The following is a 13066-nucleotide window of genomic DNA, read 5'->3' as shown; positions in this document are numbered from 1 at the left end:
CCTTTAATTATATGCTAAGGGAAACACTAGTTCCCACTAGCGTATATGACAATCACCGCTAATTATAAGGCTGAAGTTGCAATCCTGATAATGAAGTCTTGGCCCTCTAGAACCATAAAATAGAGGGAACCCTAGAAAGTTGATTCTTTGTAGCCCATGGCTCCCTGTGTGGTTACTCTATTATATTTTGTAATGTCTATGCCTCCATCTCTGCACAGCCCGTTTTTTATAAAATCATTCCTACATCGACTTTCCTTACTAGGTGCTGCCTTAACCCTAGGGGCAGACTTCAACATGCCATTCTAAGATACAAGAGATAGGATGTACCTCTCCTTCACCTCTGTCCCAAGCAAAAGTCAAATGTCGAATCTCTGATATGTTATTCTAAATAGTGATATTATGAATGCAATGCAACGCAAAGGTTTTTTCCCTTATTAAACCTATAGAGAAAACGCTAGCGTTTCTGCAGGTATAATTAATATGCTGCATTTTTCACAAAAACACATGCATTTTTGAAAAATCAGCTTTTTGACTTAGACTCTAAGTTGCGGAATAGCAGCTTTTTTTGTTCCAGATTTTGTTGCGGTTTTTTTTTTTAGCCAAAGCCAGGAATGGCTACAAAATGAATGGGACATACATAGGAAGCTCCTATACTTATACTTCTACCTTCTGCTCAATCCACTCCTGGTTATGGTTCAAAAAAATGCAGCAAAATCTGCAACAAAAGAAGCTGCATTTCCACAACGTGAGGCCTTAGCCTTCCGGAGTGTTTTTTTCTGCCATGTGTGGATGGATTAAACCAGAATCTTATTCACTTTGCTGGTACTGTAAAACACTGCGGTTTTCTTCACTGCGTAGGGATTCAGCCTGAAACGGTTTCTCTATTAGTGATTTTTTTTTTAATTTCTAAAGAAATGTTTCTTGTGAAGAAACTCATTAATCTTTAGCTCTGTTCAGTTTTCTATGTTTACAGATCATTAAATTTCTCACAGGTGATTGCAAAGTGTGAAACCAGCAGGAGATTGTTTCCATTGGAAAATAATCAAGACATCGAGTTTCATAAAACAGAGCTTTAAAAACAATTGCCACTTATAGTTTTACACACCACAGATACCAAATTACATATGGTATGAATCAACGTACATATAAATTCACTTAAATTTTTTGTATTTTCAATTCATCAGTCTAGAAGAAGGCAAAGAAAATTATAAGTGGTGTTTCCTGTTCTTAAGGTACATGCACACAACAACTAAGGGAAAAATTTATGAAATTGTCAATATTTATATGTACATTATCCATCAGCATACCATTATACCTTAAAAAAACAAAAACATCTGTTGCACGTCCGTTTCTGGCTGTTGTGTGCTTGGGGCCCCACCTTTCTTACGTTACTGGTTGTAGTTAATGCACTGACAGAGTTTGAAAGAATTAGTGACTACTGAACATTGGACATTAATGTAGAAATTAATTTAGAGACCCAAAGATCATTATAGATTATTCAAATGATAAGTAAAATATATAGATATAATGGAAATTACCTGGAGCGGAGTAGGATGGCTGAGCTTCTGGAATTCCATGTATTGGATAAATCCATCGTATACCTGAAATACCTCCGTCCTCTGTCTTTGAAATACTGTTGAAAACGTGTTAATATAATATTGAAATAATAATATTAATTTGGTATATCTTTTTCCTAAATACATAATATATGAGTTGAAATGTGTGAAATGTGAGGCTCAGAGTTACTATAGTCTGTCCCAAATTGACATCTATAGCTTTAAGAGTAAGTAAAAACTTTTGTACATATCACAGTAACACAGTGTGCATCCAGGTCCTAAAACCCCACTGATCACCACAAAGAAAGAAGCAGAATCCCCCATTGTAAAGATGAGATTGACTCTCCTTACAGATTTGAGTAAAGTGGTGTCATTGAATGAAACCTCAGAGAGAATGAGTATGAGGAAAACCAAGCAAGGCTAAGTACAGTTGAATGGCCAAATTCAATGGCATAATTCACAAAATTTGAAATGGCAGTATACAGGTCTGTTTTGTGTTACTATGATACACCCAAAGTTTTTTTTTTTTTTTTTTAATTTACCCATTTAAACCGGATAATGAATTGCATTATAAACCCCCTAGAAGTAATGTATATATGTATAGATCATAGGGCTGGGCAATTATGACCTAAATCAAAATCGCAATGAATAGGGAATTTTACCTCGATTACAATTAAGGTCATGCCCTTTTTAAACCACGCCCCTTACAGTAAGACTAACTGTTAGATGAACCTCGTGAGGGTTCACTCAGCAGTTTCACTGGACCGAATACAACTGCTATTATACTGTGGGGTCTCTTCAGACCCCAGAATAAAATAAGCTGTTCTAATATAAGAACATATAATGGGCTTATGGTCTTTCCATTATACAACCAGCTGAAAGGACACCAAATTGCATAAACAAAAAAGTAGTTTTATAATTAATGAATCGATTCACAACATGGTCAATACCCCCCCCCCCCCCAAACAAAGACTCCGACGGCCAAAATAAAATTTACACAGACTACAATTCCTGCACTTAGAATTACCTTTAGGGATAAACTTATACAACCAAGTTGAGCACGGGATAGTGAATCCTTACTAGGCAATCCTTAATATTATGACTCTTTCTAGAGGTTATCAATGTGTACCAAACCCTTCAATTCTTCAACTCTTTACAAGGTGCAAGCAGATCTAATCATCAAAGTATGAAGGATATATTGAAATGAGAATGCAAACTTCTGTAGCTGTCTACATATTGCATAATGGGTTGTATGGGACTGTCCCTCTGATATGGCTGGGATGAAAACTACTGTAATGCTTATAACAATTAACTGCTGTGGATTTACAATAAACCATGGTATTAGCTATGTTATCTTTCACCTTACACGTAGCATCAAGGAACTCCAGTTCCCTACCACAAGACCGATATAAATCTCTTGTTCATGCTATTCACTGAATTGGAATTAACCTGAACTAGGTCTGTGACCTCTCTCCAAACATTGAGTATGTTGTTTACACATCTCAACATGAGGTGAATAAACCTGATGTACAGGTTCTCAATAGTGAAGATATATATATATATATATATATAGCACTTCAGTGAAGCCAAGATAGCTAAGTATTAGAAAGGTTATAGTGCACAATTTCTACCCCTTGATCATGTGATATCCCGTATATCTCATATAGATTCCTCACATCAAAGGATGCAAAAAAAAAGCCATCCTGTCAATGGATCTCCCTTATTGAATCCAAAAAGTAAGAGACGCAACAATCAATATACTGGGAAATAGGTTTGAATGACTGTTAGGATGGGGTCCCGCAGGCTTCCGTTCCGGCACACAGCGCCACCTGTGGGTCAATCCGACTCTCACCCTCGGCCTCATGCAGTGAGGTGTCTAGAGACTAAGTCCCATTTCTCCTCTACTGAGCATGCTCGGACTTTTTGGAGCCGCTCAGAAGTTAAGTCCCATTTTGGCCATACTGAGCATAACCTATGAGGTCATGGCCACCGCCCTGCTGGGCGGGGACTTCCCTTTATATACGTCGAGTGTGCCGCCGCCCGGCGCTCACACTTTGACTGGAAATTGTTTATGACAGAAGTTCAGGGCTAGGTTCCTCTGTTAGGCAGGTTGCCAGTCTAGGCCTCTGTGTTTTATACTTTGGCCCCAATCTGGGCACTGTTAGTAGGACCTGTAATTCTCCTGAACTGGCATCTCTACACTAGGGCTTGGAGCAGTGGTCTCTGTTCCACCCCGTGGCGCTGTCAGCAGGTTTGGTCTCTGGGTTAGCCTGTGCCCTGGCCCTCTATCTCTGTCAGTTCTGAATACTAGGGGTCTGTGAGCCACTGACCTCTGTCTTGTGTTGCTGACCAGGAGTGACATTTAACCCCTGGCAGCCTGCACCTGTGGCATCTACTCACAGGTGGGTTTACCCAGTGCAATTAACTGGTGAATGTTGGCGGCTGTCTGTTCACACTGAATCGTACAACTCCTGACTGTCCAGTGCAGCTAACTGGCAGTCGTGACTAAGGCCTTGTTCAGACAAACGGCTGCCCTCTGGGCCTGTGGACCTTGACTGCAGCTATTAGCTCAGTCTAAAGGGTTCTGCTGTCATTCGCATTATAATTTAAGAATATATATAGGCAGAACCGTAACACTGACTCATTGTTGGCTACAATAGGATGGTGGTGCTGTCAATTTTAGATACAAAATACCCGCACAGGTTACGAGAGTGAAGAGTACAATCTTTCTGCAGTACCAATGGATAGATCACACTTCTCCACATAATGACGTAAGACTCTATAATTAAAGAGAGTCCTTATCTAATAGTAACAAAGTTGATGAAACACCAACTAATGAAAAGCACCACGAGGCTAAAATGTGCTTGAATAGGACATAAGTCATGTTCACATGATATACAATTGGAGTCATAATTTTACATTATGACACTCAGCCACATTCATTAGAACTGAGATTTCACAATTCCTGATATTTCATCCTTAGCTACATTCTGTCTTTTAGGTCAGTTAAAATCACAACTATACTTCAAGAATTATACATAAATATAATTATATTATAAAGTTAGAGACAATGATATCTTTCCTCACATTCCCTGTTACTCAGAAGTTTACAACATGTAGTTAGTGTTTGCCTATAAATTAACGTAGGTCAAATGCTTTGGGTAGCCTTCCGCAAACTTCTCACATTAACTTGATGGAATTTTGGCCCATTTCTCCAAGCAGAACTGGTATAACTTGTCAGATTTTAGAGGCCTGCTTGCCCACACATGATTTTCTAATTCTGCCCATACATTTTCTATAAGATTTAGGTCTGAGCTCTATGAGGGTAACTCAATTACCTTCAATTTGTTGTCCTTAATTTTGCCTCAAGCTTGGAAATTTGCTTGGAATCATTGACCATTTGGAAGACCCATCTGTGCCCAAACTGATGTCTTGAGATGTTGGTTCAAGCAGCCCACAACATGATGCTGCAACCCTTGAACTGCAAGTTGGGATGGTGTTCCTTGGCCTGCAAGCCTTCCCCTTTTTTCCTCCATATTTAAAGGGATTCTATCACTAGAATACCATTTCTACATTAAATACACATAGGAATAGCCCTAAGAAAGGCTATTCTTCTCCTACCTTTATTATCCGCACGCCGTTCCTGAGGAAATTCTTCTCTCTTCCTTATGCACATGAGTTTTTTTCGCAGCACTGGGGGCAACCGCAGTGCTGCTTGAAAACTCTCCAGCGAAGGCCTCAGTCTTCTTCACCACCTCCGCCTCTTCTCTTGCACTCTTCTTCTCTTGGTCCAAAAGTGCCGACTGCACAAGTCCGTCGGCCATTTTCCTGTGGTCAAATGGGAGAGGCCACAGGAGAATGTGCAGGCGGCGCTTTTGGACCAAGAGAAGAGCGTGAGAAAAGAGGTGGTGAAGAAGACGGAGGGTGTCACTGGAAAGTTTTCAAGCAGCACTGGGGACGCCCCCAGTGCTGTTTGAATGTTGGGGAACTGCCCCAGTGCTGTGAGAAAACTCATTTGCATAAGGAAGAAAGAAGAAATTCCTCAGGAATGGCAGTGATGATCAGAATAATAAAAGAAAGAAGAATAGCCTTTCTATGTGTATTTATTGTAAAAAAGGGTATTCTAGTGATAGAATACCTTTAAGAATGGTCATTATTGTAAGGTTATTCCAATATAGTTTGATCAGACATTTCTCCAAACATTAAGTTATTTATTTCTATTTCAGTTGCATACTGTAACTTTTTATGGTGGCCTTGAAGCAATGGCTTCTTCCTTGCAGAGCAGCCTTTCAAGTCATGCTGATATGTTTCAGTATAATTTTGGCACCTGTCATAATTTGCTTCTGCTTCCTCACAAGGTCATTTCCTGTTGTTCTTGGAATGGTTTGTGGTTTTGCACTACAGTACTTTTATTCCTAGAAGATAGATCGTTTCCCCTTCCTGGGCCTTATGATGGCTCAGTGGCCCCATTATTTTTAATGTGCAGAAGAATAGAAGAAGCGGCTTGCAACACTCTTTAGATTGTAAAATCCAGTCTTTTAATTCAATCCATTAAAACATAGTAAAAACATGAGAAAAATGTGCCGAAAAAACTGAAAACAGTGCAGTTATAAAAGAAAACTCTAACACGTTTCGGGGCGAGTCAACCCCTTAGTCACACCTCTTTTTGTGATGTTTCTGTTATGTCTCATCTTCCCTCTAATGTCAAGCCTGGAGATAACTAGGCCTTGAAGGTAGGCCTTAAAATACTGCCACAGGCTCGTCTCCAATTAGCTCAATGTCAATTAGCCTATCAAAAGCTTTTAAAGCCATGATATTGTTTTCTGGAATTCTGCAAGTTATGGAAAGGCATAGTCAACTTGGTGTATACAAAGACTTCTGACCCACTGGAATTGTGATGATGGAAATTAAAGCTGAAATTATTAATTGTCTCAATTATTTTGATATTTCTTGAAAAATAGTCATGTGAACTGACCTAAGCAAAAGAAAATGTACTAGGACTAATTTCAGTAAAAATTGATTTTTAATGAATATTGGTAAGGTTTATGTAAACAGAGGACTTCAACAACATACACTCACCGGCCACTTTATTAGGTACACGTGTCCAACTGCTCGTTAACACTTAATTTCTAATCAGCCAATCACATGGCGGCAACTCAGTGCATTTAGGCATGTAGACATGGTCAAGACAATCTCCTGCAGTTCAAACCAAGCATCAGTATGGGGAAGAAAGGTGATTTGAGTGCCTTTGAACGTGGCATGGTTGTTGGTGCCAGAAGGGCTGGTCTGAGTATTTCAGAAACTGCTGATCTACTGGGATTTTCACGCACAACCATCTCTAGGGTTTACAGAGAATGGTCCGAAAAAGAAAAAACATCCAGTGAGCAGCAGTTCTGTGGGCGGAAATGCGTTGTTGATGCCAGAGGTCAGAGGAGAATGGCCAGACTGGTTGGAGCTGATAGAAAGGCAACAGTGACTCAAATAGCCACCCGTTACAACCAAGGTAGCCAGAAGAGCATCTCTGAACGCACAGTACGTCGAACTTTGAGGCAGATGGGCTACAGCAGCAGAAGACCACACCGGGTGCCACTCCTTTCAGCTAAGAACAGGAAACTGAGGCTACAATTTGCACAAGCTCATCGAAATTGGACAATTGAAGATTGGAAAAACGTTGCCTGGTCTGATGAGTCTCGATTTCTGCTGCGACATTCGGATGGTAGGGTCAGAATTTGGCGTCAACAACATGAAAGCATGGATCCATCCTGCCTTGTATCAACGGTTCAGGCTGGTGGTGGTGGTGTCATGGTGTGGGGAATATTTTCTTGGCACTCTTTGGGCCCCTTGGTACCAATTGAGCATCGTTGCAACGCCAAAGCCTACCTGAGTATTGTTGCTGACCATGTCCATCCCTTTATGACCACAATGTACCCAACATCTGATGGCTACTTTCAGCAGGATAATGCGCCATGTCATAAAGCTGGAATCATCTCAGACTGGTTTCTTGAACATGACAATGAGTTCACTGTACTCCAATGGCCTCCACAGTCACCAGATCTCAATCCAATAGAGCATCTTTGGGATGTGGTGGAACGGGAGATTCGCATCATGGATGTGCAGCCGACAAATCTGCGGCAACTGTGTGATGCCATCATGTCAATATGGACCAAAATCTCTGAGGAATGCTTCCAGCACCTTGTTGAATCTATGCCACGAAGAATTGAGGCAGTTCTGAAGGCAAAAGGGGGTCCAACCCGTTACTAGCATGGTGTACCTAATAAAGTGGGCGGTGAGTGTATATTTTGCTTACATTATTCAACATGTCTCACTTTCAATTAATCATTGTTGAATTGATTGTGTGAAAAAGTCTGTCAGTACAATTGGGACCTAGTATGCAACATTTCCTGACGTATGTTTACAATTTTACGCTTTAGGCATCCTTTCTCATTCCAATGCAACTTGCCAAATCGCTGTAATCCCAGGAGTAGTGTGGCTAGTTCCAAAGCAATCTTTACCCTTAATTTTCATTAAAAATAAATTATAATATCAATGCCCCTTTGTCTATTAAAAACAGGCAAAGTAAAAAAGATATTTAACTGTTCTCTACTATTTTCACTCATGAAGTGGGCTGTTTTAGAAGGTTTATTACCAGAACTCACCTTTTCAGTTCTGTACTTAAATCTTCAATATTATCATGATTCCAGGTGCCTCCGTCTGCTTTCACCATGTGTACAACTACTAAAGCTTCATAAAGTTTCATTGTATCTGGGGCAAAAAGTATTGGGATATCCAGCTTTTCCTTGGCAGCTAAGGTTATGCCTAAAGAAAATAAATGTAAATTCAAACAAATAGAAAAGTGAAGATTTCATTTTTATTAAATACATAAATAACTTATTATTAAGGAGATCATAGGACATACAATGAATATATGCTAAATATTAAAAAGTGTTTAGAAAAGTGTTTACACATATCAGGATATGACTAGCCAAGAGAACAGATAAGGAAGGACACATTTGTAGGGAACATACACCTCACACAGTCTAAACACAACCTAAAAGGGGTTGTCCAGGATCTTTTTTTTTTTTTAAATTAGGCTGGGGAGGTGAAAAAATACACTCAGCTGTCTCTGGTACTCCAGTGTTTCCCAGTGTGGTTCGGTTCTGTGGCGCCAATATTATTTTCCGACGGACATCTATGCTGCACGTGACAGCTGAGGCTAATCTGCAGCATCCATGATGAACACAGGATGTCACTATCTGTGACAACCCTGATTCCTTTCCTTAGCCTGCTGATTGGCCTCAACAATCATGTGACCTGATGAGGCTAACCAGTGGCCTAAGGAAAGGGACCTGGGACATCACAGCGAGTGAGGACTTTCACTACAAGAAAACATCCGAGTAGCAGAATCAGACCACACTGGGAGCACCGAGGACATGTTGGATTGTTTATTTTTAAATGTTTTCACCTTCCCAAGTGTAAAATTTTTAAAAAAATATCCTGGACAACCCCTTTAAGTCTATACATAATCTATAAATGGATGTGCAAAAGTGTGAGCTCTTTAAACAAATTCTTTCACTGCAGATCATACAAATGTCTTATTTTTTATGACTATATTTTTTGAGCTTCTTATGATGTTCATTATCATAAGTATCTATATTTTTGTTGTCAGACAATATCATAAGTATGCAATAACAGGCTGACACAATCATATCTTTATAAGCAGGAAAGTAAGAATGGCAAGCTAAGAAATCGACACGTTTTCAAAATGTATATCAGCGCATATCATTATTGCTCCCCATCTCATTAATCTTGTTCTAGGAGGAAGTAGATATGCTGAGCATTTCTGACAAAAGCAAAATGAAATTTCCTTTCTCTCAGGTACAATTGCATTTTTAGACACATCTAAGATGTATTTGATCAGTTGTGACAGATAATTAGATTTTTACTGTTTAATACTATTCTTTTTCTTTTATTGTAATTTATTTATTATAATTAAATGTAAACAGAAATATAGGAGAATTCCCTCTCTGATAGAAATGATATAAGTTTTATGAAAAGACATATGACTGCCTTATAACAAGTCATTATAACTGTCTTATAATGTTAGCAAGAAGCAGGGAGTATATGGAAGCTAGTCTGACTGCTTGATCAGGCTACACAGGGTTTGTCTATAGACATGGAGACAAAACATAGTATGCAGTGCCATACACAAAAGAAGGGGAGCTTCATAGCAAAACCCCAAATGGGTCTCCCACTATGATGTGCATCTTCTACCACCTAGGATAAAATAATGTGTTTTTTCAAATAAATGTTCTTAAAGGTAGGGTATTTTCCAAATCAATATTAGATTTTCATCAAGACTTATGTCATCTTGACAATCCATTCCCATATGCCCTATTAGGTCATAAAGACACTGCGGCATCTATGAGCCAAAAGGCAGAGAGACTGACAAGAAATGACTCTTACTTTGGCAGAGCATTTGGACAAAAGTGCATGTGCTCCCAAAAGGAAAGGGGAATAATATGTTTCTAGACACTGTTCATATGTGTCCTATAGTAGTTTCCTTAAGAATAAAGAGATCAAGTTGGAAGGATGGGGGATAGAGGGTTAAAGTAGGCTAAATAGGACAGTACCATATACGGTAAATGGTTGGCTGCTTGAGGAGAAGCGTGCTGGTCCTGCATTCAGAGTATCTCTGGTATGCATTAGAGTTAACATAGTTTGTCACTTTATGACATCAAATTCAATGTTATTCCCTCTATTGTAACTTTACAAAGTTCAGGATAAGCACTGATCAGCTTCTGTTTATTTTGCATTCAAAATAAGTATTTGTCTCACCACAGGACAATGATGAAAAGATTACAAATAGCAAGTCATATGCCGAATTCTCCAGAACATAAAATTAACATTACAGGAAAGAAAAGCCTTTAGCTGTAATTTATGCTTTTTTTTCTAAAGTTCTGTATCAATCAAGCAGTTGGATTAAAGAATAAAGGAGCTTGCTAGCATCTACATAAAAAGAAAATCTAACAAGAAATGGAAGCAATGTCTTTAGAATTGCACATATTTCTTCCATGGAAATTGGAAGGATGATCTTATTTTTTAAATACAATGGGATGGCAGATCGCTAATGAGCACTGAAATTATTCTCCTCTTAGATATTACAGCTGCTGCTAACACCTTCTACATTTTAGATTTTTTGAAGAATTGTGCCTGTCTGTATATATACACAAGTTAAGTATACAGTTAAATATTGAAAATAACTTTACACTTTTACAAAGGTAACCCTTTAACTAAATATTATTCTAAAGAACTACTGACAAAGTCAAACAATATCCTGGAAAAATGCAGGGAAACATAATGCGGGATGTATTCAACCTACTTCTCTTATGGCCTTTTTTCTAAATCCTGATTCCTGTAAGTGGTCTACGTTATTTATTATATGTCACAGAATACTACTCTGTTTATCCGAAAAAATAAGCCCATCCCTGAAAATAAGCCCCACCATAATTTTTCCGGATTCCTAGAGAATGCTTGATATATAAGCCCAACTCCGAAAATAAGTTTTACCCTTGATTCACATCTGCGTTGGTAATCCGTTCGGGGGAGTCTGCATGGGGACCCCCCATAACGGACTACCGAACGCATTTGCAAGCAGTGTGCAGTGAAATCACATGGACTCCATACACTATAGTTTGTTTGCCACAAGATCTCTGCACGAAATATATGGACAGAAAAGTACTTCACAATATACTTTTCTGTCCACATGACTCATGCGGAGATCTCGTGGCAAGCACACGGACCCCATTATAGTCTTCAAGTTGTTGCAGAAAATATGTATTGCATCACATAAATTCCATCCCTCATCTTTCTATGCCATTTCTTATTTTCTGGTCAGTTAGGCTTTGTTCACCTCCAGCTTAACCCTTTCATTAGCTATATACTTCAATGTGTACCACTATACAGTCATACATTGGCATACAGTGTCACTGATCATAATGTTAGAAACAATAGTGCCACTAGCAATTGTTTTTATTGTTTCTTATGGTGGCTAACTGTATAGGAATGAGCAATATTCTGCTCTTTCCTATTAAGTTAGAACAAAATATGTTGACACATACTTTCAATGGAGTCCAAGAGGACTCTCTTTTAGCCTCCAGGAGGTGAGGCTGACAATTCCGCTTATGTGCCAGCACATGTGATAAATCTATTTACATTATGAGAAGTGAATATAGGTGTATCATTATCATAGTTCCCAAAGTTTGAGAATGAGCCTATGTATATTATAATGTTATTGAACAACATGCTAACAGCATTGATGTAAAATGATGTTCTCCTCTCTAGTGCACTGACCTCTTCTCTGCTCCTCTGATGTACATAGTGTTTCCTGTATGAAAAGGAGGTCAAACATACAATGCAAACCTATGAGAGCCTCAACCTCACTTTCACAATCTTCAACTGACTGTACCTCCAGACAATCAACTTTAATAAGCCACCAGACTGCAATTCTAGGTACAATGCAACCCAAGATACAGCTGTTGGTAAAAAGGACATATCTCCTTGGCTACTGAAGTACCACCCTTGGACCTTTCATAGTGAATGGGCTAGAAAGAAAACATGTGATAGTTATTTTATAAGTCTTTTGCCTGGTTCACATCTGCGTTCTGTATTTTGTTTGGGGAGTCCGCATGGAGACCCCCCAAACGGAATACCGAACCCATTGACAAGTGGTGAGCTTATGAAAGCACACAGATCCCATAGACTATAATGGGGTCCATGTGTTTTCCGTGCAGTCTCCAGATGAGTCATGCAGAAAGGAAAGTAGTTCATGAAGTACTTTTCTCTCTGCATGATTCATGCAGGATCCGCACGGAAAACACATGGACCCCATTATAGTCTATGGGATCTGTGTGCTTTCATAAGCTCACCGCTTGTCAATGCGTTCAGCATTCCATTCGGGGTGGTCTCCATGCGGACTTCCTGAACGGAATACCGAACTCTGATGTGAACCAGGCCTTAGAGCAGCAAAGGTTAATTTGATTCCTTGGGCCTGATCTGCCCCATTATATAATCGAATACAAAGGAAATAAACAAAATACAAAGAAACTTATTACTGAAATCATTAAGTCCACAAAAAGATCAGATAAATTTCACTAAATGTAAAATCATAAGCATATTACAGATTTATTTTTTTTTTAAATCATAGTATAAATAAGGAAGATATGTAAGATCTGTGGAAATGAACCAGAAATAAAAGGCACGACACCTGCATATAAAGTAAGATGATAAAACTATTGTGTTATTTCTTCTACAATGTCAAGACAAGGCGTCTAAAATAAATACCTTGTGTTTGCTTCAGGGGCAGACAGAACGCTGGTTCTTTATTGATGGAATGGCGCAAAACAGATGCACTAAGCCGATGCATGGTCTGTTCTTGGTCTGAAATATGTAACAAAAAAGATGGAATATTTTCTTATACTTCAATGTCAAATTCAAGGAAATAAATTCACTGA

General features: G+C 38.9%; 1 protein-coding gene across 1 annotated transcript in view; it reads right to left on the bottom strand.

Annotated features, from left to right (window-relative positions):
* Positions 1-13066, bottom strand: part of CFAP47 (cilia and flagella associated protein 47) — a 478593-nt gene that overhangs the window by 36629 nt on the left and 428898 nt on the right. Inside the window, exons 58-60 of the mRNA XM_075265004.1 lie at positions 12897-12992; positions 8213-8372; positions 1539-1633 (exon numbers count right to left, since the gene is read on the bottom strand). Coding sequence (XP_075121105.1) covers positions 1539-1633; positions 8213-8372; positions 12897-12992 — 351 coding nt within the window. The remainder of the gene's footprint in view (positions 1-1538; positions 1634-8212; positions 8373-12896; positions 12993-13066) is intronic.

Source organism: Leptodactylus fuscus, chromosome 2, assembly GCF_031893055.1.
Source record: "Leptodactylus fuscus isolate aLepFus1 chromosome 2, aLepFus1.hap2, whole genome shotgun sequence".
Lineage (NCBI taxonomy): Eukaryota > Metazoa > Chordata > Amphibia > Anura > Leptodactylidae > Leptodactylus > Leptodactylus fuscus.
Note: the sequence above shows the minus strand (reverse complement) of the source record. Positions and strands in the feature narration are given on the sequence as shown.